This window comes from Leuciscus leuciscus, assembly GCF_965113295.1.
Source record: "Leuciscus leuciscus genome assembly, chromosome: 14".
Taxonomy (NCBI): Eukaryota; Metazoa; Chordata; class Actinopteri; order Cypriniformes; family Leuciscidae; genus Leuciscus; species Leuciscus leuciscus.
Window position 1 is genome coordinate 16,720,500 of NC_138738.1, and position 24,600 is coordinate 16,745,099.

A 24,600-nucleotide genomic window follows, 5' to 3' on the forward strand; every position below is an offset into this window, starting at 1 on the left:
CCCAAAAAATGACAATTTAAACATGTTGTAAAAAAATATCTGTTGGGTATTTTGAGCTAAAACTTCACATACATACTCTGGGGACATCAGAGACTTATTAACTAGATTAAAGTCGCATTTCTTCAGCCAGGCATTCATATAATCCTACAGTTCAAACTACAATCCGGCCTCTAGCTCATAAATGCCAGAGGAGAACTGGCCCCCGACTGAGCCTGGGTTCTCCCAAGGTTTTTTTTTTCTCCATTAGGTCACCTGATGGAGTTTTAGGACACCATTAGGTCACTTGATGGAGTTTTTCGGTTCCTTGCCACTGTTGCCTTTGGCTTGCTCAGTTGGGGATATTTTGGGGATATTTAATTTAATTTTATCAATCAATAAATTCCTCTTGAAACAAACTTTGTTGTATTATTTTAATTTAATACTGTGAAGCTGCTTTGATACAATCTGTATTGTGAAAAGCGCTATACAAATAAACTTGACTTGACTTGACTTGACTTATTTTACATCTTGTGAAAAGGGTCATAATAGGTGCCCTTTAAGTAATTAATATCAAAAACAACTATTCTTTGTTTATGTAATCCATATGAAACCAATGCAAGATTAAGTTTCGCTTTATCATTCTGGGATGTAGAAAGGATGGCGCACTCGCATAAGCACTTCTTGCAAGGTGGAATTTATTTACAGTGCCAATAAGAAGACAGTCCACAGTGAAGAATATATACAGCTGTTCCGCCGGGATAACTTTTTGGAGAAAAAAGGCACATGGATGGAGTTTTGGTGGGTCCCCCTGCTGCTGCGACAGCACAGCTCCCACACCAGTTGGTCTGCCACGGAATGTGGGTGGATGAGGATAATGTGAATGTAGATGATCACGAAACGATGGAGGTGCTGCCGGAACACCTCATTCATGAAGGTGTAGAACACGGAGGGTGAGTTGGACTGCCTGTACGGCATGACCCGATATTCGTAGTGCCCTGATGGTGTTATGAGATGGTCTTCCATTCAACTTCGCCTGAGTCAATAAGGGCCTTTGCTGAAATGTAATGATGGGCAGACGTAGGCGTGTTATCCAAGCGTTAATGCTTGCGTAAACCCTCTTATCTGCTTCGAGGTCTTGATTGTGGCATTTCTTTGTGGTTTAGAATCCAGTATTCCCATAATTCTTTTGTATTTCCTGAGTTTAATAAAGGACTCTGTCTCTTCTTCTGTCCAAACGCGCCATCTACGTCAGGCGACCTTTAAGTGCACAAAAACTGTTTCTGATTTGCAATTTGGGATTGAACTGAATTTTTTGGGGGATGTACATGAATGTTACTCATCGCTGGGTGAGGTGGTCGCACAGGGCACTCTGACATCAGATGTCCATCAGCTCCACAATGAAGGCACAAATGTTGGTTAAAAAAATATGATTTCTTTTTGGTGGTCCTTGCTGGTTGCTCTTTTGTCATGTCAGGGGATCACATGCTGTATAGCTTGCAGCCAGTTATTAGCTTGCTAGAGTTTCACCTTGCAGGCATGAGAGTTTGTCCTTGTATGCTTTCAGATGGAAGTCTTTGTGCTGGGCTGTGAAATTGGAAAAGAAGTCTCCCTGGTCTGTGCGTAGTTCAAACATGAGGTCAAGAAGTACACTTCTGTTTCCACTTCATTTGTGTGCACTGGGGACACAGCCTGTCATCTTTCTCTGTCTACTTTTCTCTCTTCTGTCCCTTTCTGCATGTATCTTTGGGTACTTTACATAGTCACTGTGCTCAAATATTATGCCAATTTGACTCTTTGTTTGGCGATAGATACATGTAGCACTCCAATGTACTTTTTTGTGATGTTGCTTCCGTCCAATGTTTGAGGTTTAGGTTTTTCTCTGTTTGTTTTAATAATTTGTATTGGTCAATTTATTTTGGATTGCTAAGCCAAGTCTTGGACTAGCTATCTGAAAGGGCTTCTGTCATGTTTTAGCCATTGAAAGCTCAGAACTTTGTGAGTGTTTTAGTCACTTTTTTTAGGTGCTTAAAGGAATACTTCACCTCTGGAAAGATGAATGTGTATTTAAAATGGGTCATTTATGTAGAAGAAATGTGAAATTATTTTTGAATTTGGAGCTTTTTTAGACAGAAAAGTCAGACAATTTATTTTTGGCTTATGTGGATGAAAGACAACAACTCCCAGAATGCACTTGCTTCGCTGCCCTAGGAGGCTACTCCCAAGCCAAGCCTACCGGTAAGAGAGCGCAGTTAAACAACAAGGCTTAGCTACTAGTGAGTCTCCGTGACGAGTCTGCCCGGGATTTCGAGATCGCCCAAAACGTCAGGGATTCGGCTTTTGCGTTCTACAGTCGCCATTCATTTTGTTTACTGTGGCGAGCAGGACGAGGCTGAGGGCAGCGGGAGAACGACGCGAGGCCGGTTGCGTGATTACTGATGAGCGACACCTGTGAGACGCACCGGTCTCGTATCTCTCACGGAGGTGCGGGAATTTTCTTTGCAATGTTAAAACGCACATCAACCGATCACTTGTTTAGCGTTCATGTAAACACTACATTCAGATTCAGCAATCGGAATGAATTCAGTTAGATTGAAACAAAAGGTGTGCATGTAAACAATGAACGGCGACTGCAGAAAGCAAAAGCAGAATCCCGGACATTTTGGACAATCTCGACGGCCGGACATGTCCGGGAAAAAGAGGATGGTAACCCCTACTACTCAGCTTTCTCCTACTACTCAGCTTTCTCCACAGAACAAGAGCCTGCTAGCTTAGCTTCCAAAAAAAGATGGCTGAAACTATGTGTACATTGTGTGAGTGAGATCCCACCCTCTATGGGCGGGTTGAAAACATGCGGGACAGCCCCTCCTACTGGCTGTAGTCTTTAGCCTCTGGCCAGAAAATCCTCCGATGATGCAAAATGACGATTTTTGCGTCATCGGAGGATTTTTTCCAGACAAAAAATACATAAATCTTTCGTCTCAGGGGGATATGAGGGTGGAAAGCACGGTAATTCGAAAATACTACAGGTTATCTACTAATACAAAGCTTAATGCTAAATCCTGAAGTATCCCTTTAGAGAAATGAATGAATTACTATTTTTATTGTTTATTATTAGTGGATACAATCCTAATTCTGTGAAATGCATTATTTACAATTCTGTCTGCAGAATCTGATATGCTGTCAGTTCAGAAAGTATGTTTTGTATTGCTTAACACTATAGGAAAAATATCTGTAGAAAAACAGAAAAAGTATTAGTAATTTTCTGCCATTTCCTAATACACAAAACAATGCAAAAATTCAAAATGCAGGTAAAACTCCTGTGAAAAATAAATACAGAAAATTCATTCATATTAACACAGATGCTGTGGATAAAGTGTCTGCCAAATGCATGAATGTAAATTAGTCTCTGTTAGGTGTGTGTCCAATTTATTGAACTGTTGGTTTGAGTAGCCCCCTGAACTCACATGCATAGTGTGATGGGTCTCTCTAGTCACTTTTAATGATTCTCTTTATCTAATTTGGGATAATTGGACTACCCATTCACAAAGGTACTGAACATAGTTAAGCTGCTTACCTCATTATATTTGTTAGGATTACGTATAATTAGTTGTGAAAGTATGTCTTTACACTTGGGATTTGTATATAGAATCATGTTTATTGTAGACACATGCTCAAAAGTCGATTAAAAAAGGCAACAATACCAGTCTTCCAGTATAGCACCAACTCAGTTCTGTACCTGAGGACCGTCTGACTGACATGTGGAGGCTTTCAAATCCCCAAATACTGAATTTTTTTTTTTTTTTCTTCAAAGAAAGTCAGAGAGAGTCAAACACCATATGGTCGAAGATATTTTGTTTGAGTGTCTGTGCTTTGGGTAATTTTTAGTTTGAAGGAGAAAAGGTTGTCTTTAGAACACAGGGCTGTTTTATAGCTCAGAGTGATGCTGCATTAGTCTAATGAATTAAAAAAGAATGTGGTCTCGTTTGACTGCAGGCACTGACCGCAGATTGTTCCAAAGACAGGGAATCTCAGGAGGTCACCTTGGTCATCCCTGGTCTGTCTGATTTCTCCGTCGTGCTCCTGTGCTCTCCCACAGAGTTCATTCGGGGACAAAACGCTATAATTCTGAGTCACAAACAGGGCTGGGCCAATCGGCTGGATAACATCAACTTAGGAGGATGCTGTCCAATCACAAAATGATTTGTTTACCATGAGCTAATGTTTAGATCGGTCAAATGCAGATTAGTTGTCCTTTGCCTGACATCATGAGCTCGTAGAGGACATCTTAATTCTGCAATAAATCTTCATATTTGGCCTTCACTGGTTTGGGAAAAGCACGTAAAAGTCCTGTCAGAAAGCGATGCATAAGGATGTAGTGTAACGACGCCCAGTTCCAGGAATGCACTAATATTTTGTTGGTAGTACCAGTTTGCAACAATTAATAATAATAATTAATTACATTTATATAGCGCTTTTCTCGGCACTCAAAGCGCTTTACATAGAAGGGGGGAATCTTCTCAACCACCACCAATGTGCAGCATCCACTTGGATGATGCGACGGCAGCCATATTGCACCAGAACGCCCACCACATACCAGCTTACTGGTGGAGAGGAGACAGTGATGAAGCCAATCAGTATATGGGGATGATTAGGAGGCCATGATGGACAGAGGCCACTGGGCAAATTTGGCCAGGATGCCGGGGTTACACCCCTACTCTTTCGAAAGACATACTGGGATTTTTAATGACCACAGAGAGTCAGGACCTCGGTTTAACGTCTCATCCGAAGGACGGTGCTCTTTGACAGTATAGTGTCCCCATCACTATACTGGGGCGTTAGGACCCACACAGACCACAGGGTGAGCACCCCCTGCTGGCCTCACTAACACCTCTTCCAGCAGCAACCTGGTTTTCTCAGGAGGTCTCCCATCCAGTTACTAACCAGACTCAACCCTGCTTAGCTTCAGTGGGCAACCGGTCTTGGGCTACAGGGTGACATCCTATTAGTTAACACTAAGTTGTTAACACTTTGGAAAAAATTATAATTCGTCGTTACACTACATCCTTATGCATCGTTTTCTGCCAGGACTTTTACATGCTTTTCCCAAACCAGTGAAGTGATGTCGACGTCCGGGTTAGCAGTAGCATGAGCCGCCAGGCAAGTGTTTTAAATAAACTCCTGATGTACTTACAAACTTTCCAATGCCTCGTTTTATGAGTACAGAATCCTATTTGTACTACTGTCGAAGTTTGGTACCATTCTGGACATTATTAGTGGGGTAATTTACGTGATACAGCCTAGGATCCATTAGCACCTGCACTAAGCCATCCGGCTGATTTCTCTAAATAAGCTCTAACTTTAATAATGTTCGACCAAGGGAAAAAAGGCTTCTGGGGGGGTGTTTGGCTCGAGGTCATGGTGCAAAGGACCCTAGGTTGATTTTACTCTGAACCATCCCTTTAACTATATATATATTTTTTTTTTTATCAGGTTAAACTTTGATTAGTCACTCAAACATTTTTCGAAACCTCTCACTGTCGGTCGCACATATCCACCATGTTTTGTAGTTTAACACTTTTTACTCATGTTTGTAGTTCTGAACTGGGTCCTCCAAAGCACAATGGGATGTAGGCAATATTAGCTGTTATAGTGAGCACGAAAATAGTAGACCATCCGGGGACTTCTGGCATACTCTTTTCAACATACTATGCTTTAGGACACACTTATTTTAATCTCACATACGGTTTAGGATGGATGGTATATACATTGAGACACAGGGACTGTGTTTTATGGCAACCTGGGGTGTTGAAATACTACTGGTTAAATTGGCTGTGGAAGGAATCACACAGACGAAAACAGTCATTTTATAGCACGTCATTTTTCACAACCACAGACTGACCCCATACATGTGTACAAGAGGGATAGCTGTTTTAGTAGAAATGATCGATTAGGGTGAGCCTTGGTGACAGACAGGGTGGGTATACTACCTTCCCTCAAAGTTTAAAGTTTCAAGTTCTTACTTGGAAATTTTATCAACTACAATAGGGTTTCAGCATACACACTTGAACCCCCAATAATAAAGCAAAAGCATCCAGTAAGCACCAGAAAGGATATGCTATTGAAATGCCCTTTAGTGTTGTAATAGGCCTGCCCCACAAATTACTTGAGCAATATGCCCCCCACCCCCAAATAGGCTTTTTGTGGCGCATATCTAAACTGAATAAATATGTTTAAAGGAGAACTCCGGTGAATTTTTAAGTTAATCTTGATCGTTTTACCTTTGTGAGTACTGTATAGAAAAAAAAAAACACGAACCGGATCGGTGCTTGCAACGCGGAGCTGTTACAGTTAATGCCCAGAGCTCCCATTCAGCTAAAACGGCAGTTATGGGGGCATTAACCTAAATAGTGTCTTTGTGCCTCTTAACAGACACAAAATGCAATTAAAATGTCTGTCCAACATGAACAGGGCCCTTACACGGCAACAAGATGCGTTTAGCAACTTAGCCATTGTTTAAACTCACCTAAATAGTGTTTTAGACGGCTAGCTGTAGTCTCGCGCTGAAGTCCCGTGGGAACTCAGTAGTAGCCGGAACACGACGCTCCTCCCACCTGCACTATGTGTGCGATTTTTTTCCCCCAAACCACTTCAGCGGAAATCCCGCCCTGCAGCTGATTTAATTGGTTTAGGTTACAGTGACGATTGACATGACCAATGAAAACCTTAGAATCAGCTGCAGGGCGGGATTTCTGCTGAAGTGGTTTAAAAAAAAAAAAAAAAAAAAAACACTTTTTCCGGCTACAACTGAGTTCCCACGGGACTTCAGCGCGAGACTACAGCTAGCCGTCTAAAACACTATTTAGGTGAGTTTAAACAATGGCTAAGTTGACAACAAGATGCGTTTAGCATGTAAGGGCCCTGTTCATGTTGGACAGATATTTTAATTGCATTTTGTCTGTTAAGAGGCACAAAGACACTATTTAGGTTAATGCCCCCATAACTGCCGTTTTAGCTGAATGGGAGCTCTGGGCATTAACTGTAACAGCTCCGCGTTGCAAGCACCGATCCGGTTCGTTTTTTTTTTCTATAGACAGTACTCACAAAGGTAAAACGATCAAGATTAACTTAAATTCACCGGAGTTCTCCTTTAAGTGTAGTATTTGTGCAAGTAAAGACAAAAACCAAATATATTAACAACATTTATTAATAGTCACATTTCCAATTATTTTTGGCCATAGCCATATTCTTTAACATCGATGGGGCCAACAGATGCTCTTTCCCAGCGTAGATCTGAGGAACAAATGATTAGTGAGAACTAAAGCCATGCATGACGACAAGTTATCAGAGTTAGGCCAAACCTTTAAGCAGTTGATCACTTCCACTTCTGATGCTACAAGTTGTGTCACAGCAGCCACACACCTGGTCAGAATCATCTGCAGACACCCACCTGACAAAACAAACCCTCAATTAAGTTAAAGCAACTAATTCACCTGTACACTCATCTAGCAGGCAACATACCCATTAGCAGAGAATGAACAAGCTTTCTGTTCAAAACTTGGAGAGGTTGCAGTAGCCACCTTCAAAGTGCATGTGATGTAGACCTGCAGAGACAATTGTTTGTACACCATGGCAGCATATCATACATAGTTACACAACTACAAGACATACATACCAGCCCACTGTCTGCTTGCTGGAACCTGAACGCCTCTAGCTGAAACCCTAGCTTATCACCTCGAGTCCGGGGCATAAAGTGAGACGTGGAGCCTGTGAGCTTGGCATCAACCAAGCACCTGTAAACCAAACCCAGTTAGAAGTCACGCAACCCTTCTGGAAGCTGGGATACATGAGGTAGCACCTCTTACCCATTATTCTCAATAAAGGAGTATCTGGGGACAGAAGCAACATCAGGGACTGCAGTAGCCACGCAGCTGTCCACAAACACACGGATGGGAACATGGCTATACAACAGCACTGATGCTTCAAGATTTATCATGTCACCCAGGAAGTACTGGTTAGAAGGTCTCTCAAATTTCCAGTCATCTAAAAAAATAAAATAAAGATAAGTCTTAAAGATGATTCACAGGCTTACTACAAATACGTTTGGCCTACACCAACCAGTCATGAGCTTGAGGGAGAAGACAAAGACTTCCTCTGCAACCTTAGTTGAGGCATATGGGATCCAAGTGGGCATTAAGGCATCGCTGCTCACATTATGTGTTCTGTAGGAGTTAAACAAGCAGTCATCTCTTGTCCATGAATGGCAGGATTAGAACATCCAGTGAGCCTGAGTTTATTGAATCCTCACCTTGGATAGTGACACTCAATACCAACCACCGCACCACTGCTCCTGATAATAGGAACACCATATGAAGCCTCTTGTGGAGTATAAATAATGTTGAACCTATAGACAAGCTCATCCTCAGTCACCTAAAGAGAAAGGTTAATAGAACAACAGTCACATGGATGGTTCAGAATACCTATGATTGTCACAACAGAACCTTACCATTAATGTGCTGCTACATCCATGCAGTTCAGACTCAAAGATCAGCACTTGAGTAGAAGAATCTTCTCCAGTTGCAGTACAGTCTCCCAGTGTAATATCAGAGGACAACATTTGGTGCCCAGTCCCATAGAAGTCCTTGTTCACTCCCACATATATTGAATTCTCTCCACACTGAGCAGCTACACTGTTGGCAGGGACTGGATAAGGCAACTCAAAAGGAACATCTGGCTGCTGTGGTTCCTCTGGTAGACTTGGAAAGCTCCACGTCAGTTTCGCCACTGGATTCTGCAGCAGTTCTTTTAATTGAACACCCATAAGATCTTGAGAAGATCTTCCAAAGTCAGTCCCAACAGGTGCCTGGACAGGAAACTGAGCGGGAAACCTTTGTGGTGAAAATACAGTGTTACTGGGAACCAAAGACATCCTAGAATCAGCCTGTCGAAAAGCTTGAGCTAAAGTTCCATGCTTAAACTCGCTTGGACTCTGATTATGTGCTGCTCTTGGTCGCCATTGTGCTTCAGAAAATTCAAGTGCAAAAATAAAAACCAATCCAAATCCAACCTGCCACAACCCCATTATTGCCAAGCTTGTTTCAATGACACATGAGGGTGCTACCATCCACATTTATGCAGATGTAAATCAGAATGGCTCCACCTCTCTCCTGACAAGCATAATTTTTCACTGCACCTGCCAATTTACTCAGTCAATATAACACAGGTGAAAGTCATTGGTTCTAAATGATGTACCATATAAGGTCATGTAATTAGTAGCTAAACCAAATAATTGCTTATTTTAAATATCAAAATGACAGATCAAGGCCACATTTACACATAGCCGGGTATTTAGAGAAACGAATATTTCTCCCCCTCCGTTTTCAAAAATAACATCGTGCACACAATATCGTTTTCAAAAAAAGTTGTCGTTTACATCAACCCGCATAAATACAAAGGGGCGGCAGTGTAAGGAGAAGGATAAAGCCATGCAAGCCAATCAGAATCCTCAAAATCGACAACGACGAATAGCACGAGCGACTTCCTGTTCCTTTCAAAACAATAGACATGGCGCGAGGTTCGTTCGTGTGGACAGACAGCGAAGCAAATGCAAACAGGCCAAAAGCGTTTTCACAAAAGTAAAAATGAGTACCACTTTAACAGCATCCATGATCAAATAGTAGCCAAACAAACTCATAGACAGTATGGAACAAACTCTAAACATAGGGCGCTCACATGACGTAAGCATTTTCTGGCGCATAATGTGACGTTTGAGAACCTAAAACCCCGTTTCTCCCAGTTGACACGGCAACACATAACCGGCGTTTTCAGAAATCTCCACTTTGGCCGGAGTTTTTAGAAATAATCGTTTTCTGGGATAAAAACGGCGTTTTCGTGTAAATGACAGGCCAAAACGCAGGGAAATATCTGCGTTTTCCCATCGTGTAAACGGGGCCCAATTCCCTGAAACACAAACAACCCCAAGTCTTTTTGTGTCTTCCTTTTTTATTAATTCAGAAACATGGCCAGAAAGAATTATACACTATTCAAAATAATAAAGTTTAGTTTGTTTCAGGTTTAGATTGTAACAAACGTTCTTCCCTCACATCAACATCAATCTTCACAAGGGACTGAAATTGAGAAATTTAGTTCACAACCAAAGGAATGCAGGATCATAACATTATTTTATTATAGATTCACTGATATGTTTTCTCCACATTACAACTGTTATGTTTAGGTTGATCAGAGTATTTGTGGATTAATTGTAGACTTCATTCTTTCTCGAACTATACTATATGCTGGTCAGCACCAAAAGACTATAATCTGAACAGTCTACTACAAAAATTTAATTTAAAATATTAACAGGTATGAACAAAAGACAAGCTCATTAATGAACATTAAGAACTTCTTTTTCTTTTCTTTTTTTTTTTGTGTTTAAAGCATGTTTAACAAACTCCATAGATTTTTATTTCCAACTATATCTATACTGAAAAACATGGCGAATGTAGTAAATCCAGTTTATATTCATATACACATATTCATACATGGGGTGAGCGAGGCTAGTTGTAACACACATGGTTTAAAACTTTCCACACATGCTTGCATGACAAAACTTGGTGTATTTACTAGTTGCCATATCAGCACTATATCGAGATTATAATTTTTTTCTTTATTAAAAAAATCTCTGAAATATATCACTGACCATTTATTTAACCATAGCAAAAGTACATTTCTCACTGAAGTAGATTTTTCATCTCTGTTTTTGTTAATTTAAAATTCAACAAATATGATATTATTTTAATCTTATATATGTTATTTAACCAGCAGAAGACACTAACAGGGTTTAAATTAGTTGTGCAGGTGGGGCACAACCCTATAGAACTATGTTATTCTATTCTATAGCCTACTTTTATAAAATCTATTGAGAAACCATGAGAAATAGATTAATTAAGACTGAAAGTCAATGTTCAGAAATTATTCATTATTATTGTTTTGAACTATGCTGGGGTGCGTTTCCCAAAAGCACCATTAGCTAACTATGTTCGCAAGTTCCGTCGTTATCAGCATAGTTCAACGAGTCAGTGTTTCCCGAAACCATCGTTCTAACGAACATTCGCAAACAGCATGGCAAAGTTGTGTAGTTGGAACAACAGCTCTCCACCTGTGGTTAGAAGCATAGTTTCTAGTTTGCATGACATGTGGACTAAATAAATCCTTATCTTGAGCAAAATAAGCAAGCTGACATTCAGTACAACCTGTGTCTTTTATTTAGAATACATACAAATGTCATTTACATCTTTTAGTTTTTTAAGAGATTTAAAGCACCGTTTTTGAAGACTGCGCATTTGCGAACGTGCTTTTCTATGTAAGAACGAGCCTATGATTGAATCTGGAAATAAAGCAAAATAACTGAGAAAAATGAGAAATAGTCCTCAGATGCCATGTCTGTAATTTATAGTAAAACATCTAGCGTTAATTCGATCTTCGACCTAGGATTAGCTCACAAAAGTAGGTTTTCTTGAAAAAAATACTGAAAATTTGGCCAGGACGACATAAAATCCAATATGCTTTGTCAAGCATTCCAATGATATAAGACACTTGAGCCTGTGACAAATGGTTTATGAGTTCTGAGCCATTACATACTTTTGATCACAGTGGCGCCACCATCAGGTCGATTGGGGGAGCCTTGGTTAAGTGTAGTATTTCTGCAAGTAAGGACAAAAAATAAATAAATAAATATGATACATAAATATATTTACATATATCCAATTATTTTTGGCCATAGCCATATTCTTTAACATCGATGGGGCTGACAGATGCTCTTTCCCAGTGTAGGAAATAGTAGACCATCCGGAGACTTCTGGCATACTCTTTTCAACATACTATGCTTTAGGACACACTTATTTTAATCTCACATACTGTTTAGGATGGATAGTATATACATTGAGACACAGCAACTGTGTTTTATGGCAACTCGCAACCTGGGGTGTTGAAATACTACTGGTTAAATTGGCAATGGACGGAATCACACAGACAAAAACAAAAACAGACATTCCCGAAATGCACATTTCAAAGTAGAATAACTGGCTGTAGCATTGTTTTTCAGAGAAACAGGCATGTAAACTTAGAATGTTTCCTAAATATCTGAAACATTATGGTATTTTTATGCTTTAGAATAGTCAAAAAATTACATACAGCACCTTTAACAGTATAGAATGTACTTTTTTTAGAGATTGTGAAATAATTACCTACTCAGAGGATGCGATTTCAGACGCAGCCGAAGTCTGACAGCTCAATATTCATTGGCTGATGGCAGCCATGTATTTTGAGATACACGGATGTCCTCAGACAATATAGCAACACCTTGAACAAAGACACCGCATGCCAGTTTCAAGTCAATCTGACTGATTGTCGCATAGCTAAAGCCATATTTGTGTTTTTTTTTTTTTTTTTCATTTTATAGCACATCATTTTTCACAACCACAGACTGCCCCCATACATGTGTACAAGAGGGATAGCTGTTTTAGCAGAAATGATCAGTGGTGCCACCATCAGGTCGATTGGGGTGAGCCTTGGTGACAGACAGGGTGGGTATACTACCTTCCCTCAAAGTACAAAGTTTCAAGTTCTTATTTGGAAATTTTATCAACTACAATAGAGTTTTCACACTTGAACCCCCAATAATAAAGCAAAAGCATCCAGTAAGCACCAGAAAGGATATGATGCTATTGAAATACCCTTTAGTGTTGTAAAAGGCCTATTGAAATGCCCTTTAGTGTTGTAATAGGCCTGCCCCACAAATTACTTGAGCAATATGCCCCCCACCCCCAAATAGGCTTTTTGTGGCGCATATCTAAACTGAATAAATATGTTTAAAGGAGAACTCCGGTGAATTTTTAAGTTAATCTTGATCGTTTTACCTTTGTGAGTACTGTCTATAGAAAAAAAAACGAACCGGATCGGTGCTTGCAACGCGGAGCTGTTACAGTTAATGCCCAGAGCTCCCATTCAGCTAAAACGGCAGTTATGGGGGCATTAACCTAAATAGTGTCTTTGTGCCTCTTTACAGACACAAAATGCAATTAAAATGTCTGTCCAACATGAACAGGGCCCTTACATGGCAACAAGATGCGTTTAGCAACTTAGCCATTGTTTAAACTCACCTAAATAGTGTTTTAGACGGCTAGCTGTAGTCTCGCGCTGAAGTCCCGTGGGAACTCAGTAGTAGCCGGAACACGACGCTCCTCCCACCTGCACTATGTGCGTGATTTTTTCCCCCAAACCACTTCAGCGGAAATCCCGCCCTGCAGCTGATTTAATTGGTTTAGGTTACAGTGACGATTGACATGACCAAAGAAAACCTTGGAATCAGCTGCAGGGCGGGATTTCCGCTGAAGTGGTTTGAAAAAGAAAAAAAAAGCGCACTTTTTCCGGCTACAACTGAGTTCCCACGGGACTTCAGCGCGAGACTACAGCTAGCCGTCTAAAACACTATTTAGGTGAGTTTAAACAATGGCTAAGTTGCTAAACGCATCTTGTTGTCATGTAAGGGCCCTGTTCATGTTGGACAGACATTTTAATTGCATTTTGTGTCTGTTAAGAGGCACAAAGACACTATTTAGGTTAATGCCCCCATAACTGCCGTTTTAGCTGAATGGGAGCTCTGGGCATTAACTGTAACAGCTCCGCGTTGCAAGCACCGATCCGGTTCGTTTTTTTTTCTATAGACAATACACAAAGGTAAAACGATCAAGATTAACTTAATTCACCGGAGTTCTCCTTTAAGTGTAGTATTTGTGCAAGTAAAGACAAAAACCAAATATATTAACAACATTTATTAATAGTCACATTTCCAATTATTTTTGGCCATAGCCATATTCTTTAACATCGATGGGGCCAACAGATGCTCTTTCCCAGCGTAGATCTGAGGAACAAATGATTAGTCAGAACTAAAGCCATGCATGACGACAAGTTATCAGAGTTAGGCCAAACCTTTAAGCAGTTGATCACTTCTGATGCTACAAGTTGTGTCACAGCAGCCACACACCTGGTCAGAATCATCTGCAGACACCCACCTGACAAAACAAACCCTCAATTAAGTTAAAGCAACTAATTCACCTGTACACTCATCTAGCAGGCAACATACCCATTAGCAGAGAATGAACAAGCTTTCTGTTCAAAACTTGGAGAGGTTGCTGCAGCCACCTTCAAAGTGCATGTGATGTAGACCTGCAGAGACAATTGTTTGTACACCATGGCAGCATATCATACATAGTTACACAACTACAAGACATACCAGCCCACTGTCTGCTTGCTGGAACCTGAACGCCTCTAGCTGAAACCCTAGCTTATCACCTCGAGTCCGGGGCATAAAGTGAGACGTGGAGCCTGTGAGCTTGGCATCAACCAAGCACCTGTAAACCAAACCCAGTCAGAAGTCACGCAACCCTTCTGGAAGCTGGGATACATGAGGTAGCACCTCTTACCCATTATTCTCAATAAAGGAGTATCTGGGGACAGAAGCAACATCAGGGACTGCAGTAGCCACGCAGCTGTCCACAAACACACGGATGGGAACATGGCTATACAACAGCACTGATGCTTCAAGATTTATCATGTCACCCAGGAAGTACTGGTTAGAAGGTCTCTCAAATTTCCAGTCATCTAAAAAATAAATAAATAAAGATAAGTCTTAAAGATGATTCACAGGCTTACTACAATACGTTTGGCCTACACCAACCAGTCATGAGCTTGAGGGAGAAGACAAAAACTTCCTCTGCAACCTTAGTTGAGGCATATGGGATCCAAGTGGGCATTAAGGCATCGCTGCTCACATTATGTGTTCTGTAGGAGTTAAACAAGCAGTCATCTCTTGTCCATGAATGGCAGGATTAGAACATCCAGTGAGCCTGAGTTTATTGAATCCTCACCTTGGATAGTGACACTCAATACCAACCACCGCACCACTGCTCCTGATAATAGGAACACCATATGAAGCCTCTTGTGGAGTGTAAATAATGTTGAACCTATAGACAAGCTCATCCTCAGTCACCTAAAGAGAAAGGTTAATAGAACAACAGTCACATGGATGGTTCAGAATACCTATGATTATTGTCACAACAGAACCTTACCATTAATGTGCTGCTACATCCATGCAGTTCAGACTCAAAGATCAGCACTTGAGTAGAAGAATCCTCTCCAGTTGCAGTACAGCCTCCCAGTGTAATATCAGAGGACAACATTTGGTGCCCAGTCCCATAGAAGTCCTTGTTCACTCCCACATATATTGAATTCTCTCCACACTGAGCAGCTACACTGTTGGCAGGGACTGGATAAGGCAACTCAAAAGGAACATCTGGCTGCTGTGGTTCCTCTGGTAGACTTGGAAAGCTCCACGTCAGTTTCGCCACTGGATTCTGCAACAGTTCTTTTAATTGAACACCCATAAGATCTTGAGAAGATCTTCCAAAGTCAGTCCCAACAGGTGCCTGGACAGGAAACTGAGCGGGAAACCTTTGTGGTGCAAATACAGTGTTACTGGGAACCAAAGACATCCTGGAATCAGCCTGTCGAAAAGCTTGAGCTAAAGTTCCATGCTTAAACTCGCTTGGACTCTGATTATGTGCTGCTCTTGGTCGCCATTGTGCTTCAGAAAATTCAAGTGCAAAAATAAAAACCAATCCAAATCCAACCTGCCAAAACCCCATTATTGCCAAGCTTGTTTCAATGACACATTAGGGTGCTACCATCCACATTTATGCAGATGTAAATCAGAATGGCTCCACCTCTCTCCTGACAAGCATAATTTTTCTCTGCACCTGCCAATTTACTCAGTCAATATAACACAGGTGAAAGTCATTGGTTCTAAATGAAGTACCATATAAGGTCATGTAATTAGTAGCTAAACCAAATAATTGCTTATTTTAAATATCAAAATGACAGATCAATTCCCTGAAACACAAACAACCCCAAGTCTTTTTGTGCCTTCCTTTTTTATTAATTCAGAAACATGGCCAGAAAGAATTATACACTATTCAAAATAATAAAGTTTAGTATGTTTCAGGTTTAGATTGTAACAAACGTTCTTCCCTCACATCAACAGCAATCTTCACAAGGGACTGAAATTGAGAAATTTAGTTCACAACCAAAGGAATGCAGGATCATAACATTATTTTATTATAGATTCACTGATATGTTTTCTCCCCATTACAACTGTTATGTTTAGGTTGATCAGAGTATTTGTGGATTCATTGTAGACTTCATTCTTTCTCGAACTATACTATATGCTGGTCAGCACCAAAAGACTATAATCTGAACAGTCTACTACAAAAATGTAATTTAAAATATTAACAGGTATGAACAAAAGACAAGCTCATTAATGAACATTAAGAACTTCTTTTTTTTTTTGTGTTTGAAGCATGTTTAACAAAGCGGAGCTAGTTGTAACACACATGGTTTAAAACTTTCCACACATGCTTGCATGACAAAACTTGGTGTATTTACTAGTTGCCATATCAGCACTATATAGAGATATTTTTTTTCTTTATTAAAAAATCTTTGAAAGATATCACTGACCATTTATTTAAAGGTATAGCGGAGGATCTTTCCAAATTTTAGATAAGACCCGCCCTCTCCACTTTTTGAAAAGTTTGATTGATTCACCAGAATGATTGACAATTAGGAGGACCAATAGTATAGGTTACCCACCAGGAAGTAAAACATCCTCCGCTATACCTTTAACCATAGCAAAAGTACATTTCTCACTGAAGTAGATTTTTCATCTGTTTTCATCTGTTTTTGTGTTAATTTAAAATTCAACCGTTTTTGAAGACTGCACATTTGCGAACGTGCTCTTCTATGTAAGAACGAGCCTATGATTGAATCTGGAAATAAAGCTAAATAACTGAGAAAAATGAGAAATAGTCCTCAGATGCCATGTCTGTAATTTATAGTAAAACATCTAGCGTTAATTCGATCTTCGACCTAGGATTAGCTCACAAAAGTAGGTTTTCTTGTAAAAAAAACCCTGAAAATTTGGCCAGGATGACATAAAATCCAATATGCTTTGTCAAGCATTCCAATGATATAAGACACTTGAGCCTGTGACAAATGGTTTATGAGTTCTGAGCCATTACATACTTTTGATCACAGTGGCGCCACCATCAGGTCGATTGGGGGAGCCTTGGTTAAGTGTAGTATTTGTGCAAGTAAAGACAAAAAAAATAGATCCAATTATTTTTGGCCATAGCCATATTCTTTAACATCGATGGGGCTGACAGATGCTCTTTCCCAGCGTAGATCTGAGGAACAAATGATTAGTGAGAACTACAGCCATGTATGAAAATAACAAGTTATCAGAGTTAGGCCAAACCTGCAAGCAGTTGATCACTTCCACTTCTGATGCTACAATTTGTGTCACAGCAGCCACACACCTGGTCAGAATCATCTGCAGACACCCACCTGACAAAACAAACCCTCAATTAAGTTAAAGCAACTAATTCACCTGTACACTTATATAGCAGGCAACGGGATGTGATAGGATAGCAAATTGTTCCCAAAAATCAAAGTGAATATTGCATTTAAAGACAAAAGCAAAGAAAAAAAAAAAAACACACAAAAAAAAACACATGAAAGTCCCTGCTAAGGGAACTGCATTTAAAGTCTTTAAAAAAATATGTAGGGTTGGTTCTATGGAGGGTTGTGGAGAGTAAGACTTATACAGATATTTCTACAATTGAACCACATAATGGAGATCTGTTTTCAGATGAAACCTTCCCCTTGAATTGATTCTAGTAAAGAGAGAGTGTGTAGGAGTGCTTTTTTTCTCTTAGCATCTAGAGCTCTGCAGCTCTGACTGTTTAGATGAGAATTTTAGCAGATGCTGTCCACAATGTTCCTCTTCATAACATGGAGCTCTTTTCACTTCTGAGAGTTTTTCTCGTGGTCCCTGACAGATTGTGCAGAAATACTCTTCTTCTTTTCTCAGCTGTACGGATGATATCATATGCTGGCAAGTTTCCTTTGCTTTCTAGCCAGTGTTGGTCTGCTATCAAACACCTTCAGCTGCCCACATATCTTCCCATCACACTTACTATCACTGTGTTGGACAGCACAGCACACAACATTGTTGTGAATTGTCTTACATGCACAAAGCTGTATTAAACCTGTATACTGGTATAATTGCGACTTTTTATCTTACAATTGATGTAAATGCGTAATTGTGAGAATGTTTTATTGAATTGTATATATAAAGGGTGTTTCCTCCGAGGAGGCAAGGGATGTAGTGCCTCCTTAAAACAATTGGATCAACAAACAATCCACAGTACAAAAATAAAACAACGCAAACATTATGGAATATGGCATTAAAAGTGTATATATTGATCCTTGTTCAGATAATTATCTACAGTGGTTGCAAAATGAAACTGAAAACTTAAAAATGCTGCCTTAGGAGGACGCATTTCAAGGTAGGAAGGCATCAAGGCACGTCTGAATCCAGTGTTAGCTTCACTTCCGGTCTCCTGAGATATCTTCATCTGATTGATTTTTGAAGGCAGCATAGATGTATCCTTCGCTGTCTTTGATATCCCACGACCCTATGCGTTCCATTTGGTGACAGTTGAGCTAGAAAAAGAAAGATGGCATCTGAGAGTTATGGTTGCTGGTCAGTTTTTACTACTGGTCAGTAAATTACTACTTCAGTAATTAAATATTTGTTTAGTTCTCACCAAAGCTCGCTCTATTTTGCTGTAAATCATCAAACTGTTATGCTGCCCCAGTAGTCTGTCCAAAATCAGTTTTGTGACGTACCTTTGTGTGCAAACGCTGCCTGCAGAGTCACTGTCTATAAGGCAGCTAGGAACGTTTTCGGTGACCGATTGCTTGGTGGCCAATCTTCACTAATTTTACATTCCATCAGTAAGAGCAGAGTTTGAAGGTTGAATTAGCAGAGCAAGGGCACAGCTGTAAAATATTGCAATCCACACAACATAATTAGGAGATATATCAGAGTTTAATTGTGGACAAATTGTTGGTGCGCGTCTCGCTGACTCGTCTGTGACCAGGACAGCAAGTCTTTGTGGTGTATCAAGAGCTATGGTATCCTGGGGGTAATGTCAGCATACCACCACGTAGGATGAACCGCATCCAACAACAGTAACTGCGACGCAAGATGAAGCTGTCTGAAAGGGATGTTCAGGTACTAACCCTGATTGCATCCAAAACACACACACACACACACACACACACACACACACACACACACACACACACACACACACACACACACACACACACACACACACACACACACACACACACACACACACACACACACACACACACACACACACACACACACACACACACACACACCTGCCCAAATCATTGCAGAATTAAATGTGCACCTTGCCTCTCCTGTTTCCACCAAAATTGTTCATTGGGAGCTCCATTTGTTTGTGTCTGACTACAGGTCGTGTGTATGTTTGATTTTGTGTGCACCTTGTGAGGATGATTAAATTGAAAGAAGCATTTGCATGCCATGATTTTGAAGTGCACACAAACTTACAGTCTGGTAAGGTAATGGGAAATTTATTTACAGCGACTACAGCATCAATCAATCAATGCACAGTATTTCTCGTATCTCAGATCTGTGGGGGAGTTTTATTTTTATTTTGTTTGTTTCTATTCCTTTTCCTTACAAAACGTACAATGGAGGTATAATAGTAAGATGTTGGTTTTAGGTGGTAGCACTTTGCTAACCAGTATGCATTTCTCATGGATTTTCATGGCACTGCAAAATACCTAAAACAATACCACGTCCAAAAAACACAACATTACTTTTTTTTGCTTGTTTGTTAGTGTTGTAACACGATTTAATATATTAGACTGAAGATTTATCTGACACGCCTTAACCAAATATGTGAAATATTATTTCCAGTTATTTAGTTAGATTCTTCCACATTTAGAACGTACGTGTTTGTAGAACAGACTTCTATTACATGTAATTTTATGTACAGTCTTTATAAGAAATATTTAAATTGAATGTTACAGTTTTTTTCGATTGCTAAACGACAGTGGGCACAACTGGAGTCACATGTGCAAAACTCTAACTACAGTCTGCACAGCAGCAGTTCATGTGGACCAAACTCTAGTTCGTTTTTCATTGCTTGAACACAGTTTTCAAAACTCTACACACTTATCCCATGACTTTAACCACAACCTGCACAACACTGTGGATTTACAGCACTTTGTTCAAATGCTAACACACTGCTGTCAAAACTGTGAACCACACATTCAAAACAGAATAGATTTCAACCTTGTGCCTTTCAAACACTGATGACTGCAATTTCAGCTGAAAGGCTAAACAGGTGTCTTGTTTTAGACTTGTTAGTGAACACACACACACACACACACACACACACACACACACACACACACACACACACGTATATATATATATATATATAGGTAGAGCTCAGAAAGACGATGGAACAAGGAAGCCGGGTTCATCGAGGGAGAAGGGTGGCAGGGAGAGGGCGGATGCGTGCCGGATGTGAGGACACGAGTCCAGAGGACTGCCAGGGATGGATAAGGCACTCCAGAAGGTTCTTCCCCTGGTGCAGGGCATGGGAGAACATTAGATGTGATGTTGATGAAAACCTGTGGCCTGACGCTAGAGAGAGGCAGGATTAGCCCCTCAATTATTTGTTCGAATTACAGTATGTTCTTTTAGTTTCTACCTTTTTTTTTCTCATTACTGTAATTCCGTAAATTACTACAGACTATTGAAGCAAACTGCTAATTTTCATTTACCTTAAAGAATTGTTATGTTCTAAAAATTTAAATAAATCATGTGAAAGAATGTCACTCTTTTCTTTGAAGAAAATATTACTTTGTATGAAGTCACTGAAATTGTTCAAACTGTAAAGATGAAAAGTTTGTATTTTCTGTATTGGTGTTTGATGCTAGTGTTTTTACTCTCAGTGTGTTCTGAGTGACAGTGTGTGTTATCTCAGTGAGGGTTGTGTGTAGTGTTTGGCTGCACTGAGCCTGTTTTGAGCCGTGTGTTAAGAGTTGTGTTGCTTGGAGTGAGTTTTGCAGGTGATGTGAACTGTTTAGCTCAGGTGACTGTTGGTAGTGCAGACTGTAGTTAGAGTTTTGCACATGTAGCTCCAGTTGTGCTCACTGTCGCAATCGAAAAAAACTGTAAGTGAAAGGCAATGATGCCCTCTAGTGGTATGAAATACTTTCCCACGTCTGCTCATGCAGTTATTGCCATACCATTCATTCAGTTCTGTATCTACTGAAAGGAATTCCCATATTTAGCCTCTCCTTTCACTCTCTCTTTCTCCAGGACAGCAAAGAGCCTCCGGACTGCAGACTAAGTGAATCTTTCACCTCTACTGGTTGCACGCTGGGGGTAGACCTGCACAGGAGGAGGCGTCGGTTCTCTGGGAACCTACAGTTGCCTCCTTTATCATGGCGGCAGGCCGAGAGGTCACGCAGTCCGGATGACGAGTGGATGGCAAGACCAACTAGTCTGCCCTTCATCACACCCCCTCGCATTGACATCACACCTGTGGACTCTGAATGGTGAGTCCATCTCAATCAGCTCCTATCATTGCTCCTCCAATTTCAGATCTGATTATCTTAAAAATCATGCGTGTAAAATGTCTGATGTTAGGGAACTTTCTCCAATCCCGGTTTAAAACACTGGTTCTGTGGCACTTTGAGCTTGACAATTGAAATGTTTGGGAAACCTGTTTGTAAACCATCATTATTATTTTTTTGCATAGATTATGTAAGCTTTACATTATATAAGCCTATATATACACTACCGCTCAAAAGTTTGGGATTAGTAAAACTTTTTTAGTCTTTTATGCTTACCAAAGCTGCAGTTATTTGACCAAAGATTCAGTAAAAGAGAAATTTGTAAAATATTAGTACAATTTGAAACAACCTTTTGAAATCAACCTCTTTTTTTATTATATTTTAAAATGAATTCTTGTGATGACAGCTGAATTTTTAGCATCATTACTCCAGTCTTCAGTGTCACATTATCCTTCAGAAATCCTTATAATATGCTGATTTAGTGCTTAAGAAACATTTCTTATTATTATTATTATTGTGCTGTTTAATATTTTTGTGGTACACTTTTTTAGGAATCTTCCATGAATAGAAAGTTCAAAAGAACTGTTTGAAATAGAAAAAAATGTCACTTTCGAGCAATTTGATGCATCCTTGAATTAAAGGATTTATAGAAAAAATCTTACTGACCCCAAACTTTTATACAGTAGTGCACATTACTTAGATAAGCATTTTAAAAAATGGCCATGTCAGGTGCCCTCGAACCCTATTAGCTGTACAAGTCGTGTTGTTGTAGAATTAACAACAATACAGTCTGCATAGACCTTATAGTGTCACTATTTAGTCATCTATTTGTTTAGTTTCATTTTCATGGACTTTTAATTTGCTTGTCATTGTTACCATGGATATTCATTTAAACATCACAGCTGTTTGTATTTGAGTTCGTTATTATTGTATACTTAAGTTCCTGTGTTTCCTCAGTTCATTGTTGGTTATTGTTTGTGTGTAGATGCGCTGCTACATTGCGTTGGATAATTTTTTCATTAAAACGCATTCATTTTGATTTTCTTGACTCATCTTTGGAATTTAAAAAACTGTGACACTTAGATGAAACTGGTTGAAAAGCATGTATAAAAACTCATTATTTGTTGTTTTGGCAGTTTCTTTTGCTTTCTGGTCAGTAAATTATTCATAACCTTATAAAATACCTTGAGAGGAGTTGTGCTCATTGCCTCATGACGGCTCTCAATATCAAAAGTTTAGAGTATATGAAGGCTTGTGCTGTATATACATTTAAATATTTGTTGCCAGTCAATCACTGCATTGCTGTTGGACATTTTACAACATTAGCACTGTTATTTTCCTGTTTGTTAATGTGAAGCTGCTTTGAAATCTACAATCTATTGTACGAAGCACTGTCTAAATAAATGTCTTGTCTGAACTTACTGATCATGGTTTTGACTTTGGATCATGGAATGGATCATGCATAATTGTTTTCAGAAAACCAAACTGGTCAGATAAGAATTATAATTAGAATGGCGCAGAAATTACACATTTAAAACAATGTTATTTAATTGCACTGGCATTTAATTTGTACAAAGATTTTTCTTCAATAAAACATAAATGAAATGCAGTCTTTGGCTGTTTTGGTTTATGTGACTGTTGCTTTCGTAGTAGCTGTAGTTGATTCTCAATTTTTTTTCAGTGTGTTACAATGTTCCTTGACAACATTCAGATTTGAATGATATGAATAGTATTGAACTGGAAGTTGCTGTAGATGTGTAGAAATGTCTGGAAAGCTGGTAAATATTACACATATTGTACAGAGCATTGAATAATTAGAAATCTCCTTAAATGTCTTGTTTGGTCTTAACATCTGAAATATGCTTTACATATAGCCTAAAATTATGTAAATCTCCAACTGCTGCATGATGGGAGATGAACTCTATTAATTCTGCTCGCAGCACACTGGTGATTTAAGCTGCAGCTGCTCGGTGTTGTTGCCATGAGGAGAGGGAAATCTGTCTGGTTGCAGATGGCTACACAGCAACAGCTGGTTTATAATCATCAATCAATCATTCATCAATCAATTTGTCTGGTGAAAAAGACGTGATTTGACATCAAAGTTGCAATAATCTGATCACCCCAAAGCAAATGTGCTATAAGACCAAAAAACATTTGTGCTGAGATACTTATAGTACTTGATAAGTTTAGTCAAGTTTTGGGGGTTTCAATCTGCCTAAAAAGATCTGTTTTGCTTTATGCATTGGATAAATATTTACCATTTGATTACATTTATTATGTTTGTAGTTGGTATTGTTTGCCAGTGGAGGGCAGCATTGAGACTAAAATACATCATGCCAACCTATTCTCAGATGTTTCTGTGTGTGACACCTTTAATAGTCCTCATGAACATTCATCAGTCTGCCCCCATACAGACCCATAAAATATATCAATGTAGGCCATTTGGTTGCTTGCCTCTTTCAAATGTATGGCAAATTGAGGTTATACTGGACACAAGCTGCTATATTTTACTCTGGTTTGCCTCAGAATGTTTTTTCGAAGGAATAGTTCACCTACCAACAAAAGAGGTGAATGATCTAGGTGCATATTCTTTTGAGGATATTTTCAGTGAATTGTTTGATCAGGATAACACAACATCTATTATAATTAAGAAATTACTTAAATTTCAGTCTGTTTGTCACACAAATATATTGGATGACAAGTTATACAGGCCATTTTTATGATACTTTAATGGTGCTTTTTGTTGTTGTTGCCATTTTTGCTCGAGTCATCCTTATATGGGAAAGCTGGCCAGAATTTTTCTGTAAAAAATCATATTTTGTGTTACAAAGTTTTCATTTTCATCTGTTGGTGAACTGTTCTTTTAAAGTGAGATTTAAAGTGAGAGTTTCAGTCTAAATGGTTTAGACAGTATTGATGGCACTGCAGCATTATGTGAGCCACAAAAATATACTACTCCCTTTTTAACTTCTATACAGGTACACATGTAAGCATGAACCTGTGCAGAAGCTGTGTAAC

General features: G+C 39.5%; 3 protein-coding genes across 3 annotated transcripts in view; 1 reads left to right on the forward strand and 2 right to left on the reverse strand.

Moving 5' to 3' along the window:
- The window catches only part of pde4ba (phosphodiesterase 4B, cAMP-specific a), a 166,609-nt gene that overhangs the window by 37,194 nt on the left and 104,815 nt on the right, over positions 1-24,600 (forward strand). The window contains exon 3 of the mRNA XM_082136031.1: positions 21,326-21,564. Coding sequence (XP_081992157.1) covers positions 21,326-21,564 — 239 coding nt within the window. The remainder of the gene's footprint in view (positions 1-21,325; positions 21,565-24,600) is intronic.
- On the reverse strand, positions 7,632-9,031 carry LOC309474033 (zona pellucida sperm-binding protein 3-like). The gene is made up of 4 exons (XM_082136288.1): positions 8,483-9,031; positions 8,285-8,406; positions 8,095-8,198; positions 7,632-8,019 (listed from the first exon to the last, which is right to left on the reverse strand). The coding sequence occupies exons 1-4, from the start codon at positions 8,903-8,905 to the stop codon at positions 7,838-7,840; spliced, it is 831 nt and encodes a 276-aa protein (XP_081992414.1). The 5' UTR covers positions 8,906-9,031; the 3' UTR covers positions 7,632-7,837.
- On the reverse strand, positions 13,955-16,327 carry LOC309513983 (zona pellucida sperm-binding protein 3-like; the record flags this gene model as incomplete). The annotated part of the gene is made up of 7 exons (XM_082190103.1): positions 15,105-16,327; positions 14,904-15,025; positions 14,714-14,817; positions 14,460-14,637; positions 14,270-14,387; positions 14,120-14,202; positions 13,955-14,048 (listed from the first exon to the last, which is right to left on the reverse strand). Exons 1-7 carry the CDS (start codon positions 15,678-15,680, stop codon positions 13,955-13,957), a joined length of 1,275 nt encoding a protein of 424 aa, XP_082046229.1. The 5' UTR covers positions 15,681-16,327.

Bases quoted from the DNA above. Each gene is read 5' to 3' on its own strand.
- LOC309474033 (XM_082136288.1), bottom strand. From the start codon at position 8,905: ATGTCTTTGGTTCCCAGTAACACTGTATTTTCACCACAAAGGTTTCCC. The intron at 8,407-8,482 runs GTAAGGTTCTGT...CTTTCTCTTTAG, and splicing joins GATGTAGCAGCACATTAATG to GTGACTGAGGATGAGCTTGT. The intron at 8,199-8,284 runs GTGAGGATTCAA...TAACTCCTACAG, and splicing joins ATTGAGTGTCACTATCCAAG to AACACATAATGTGAGCAGCG.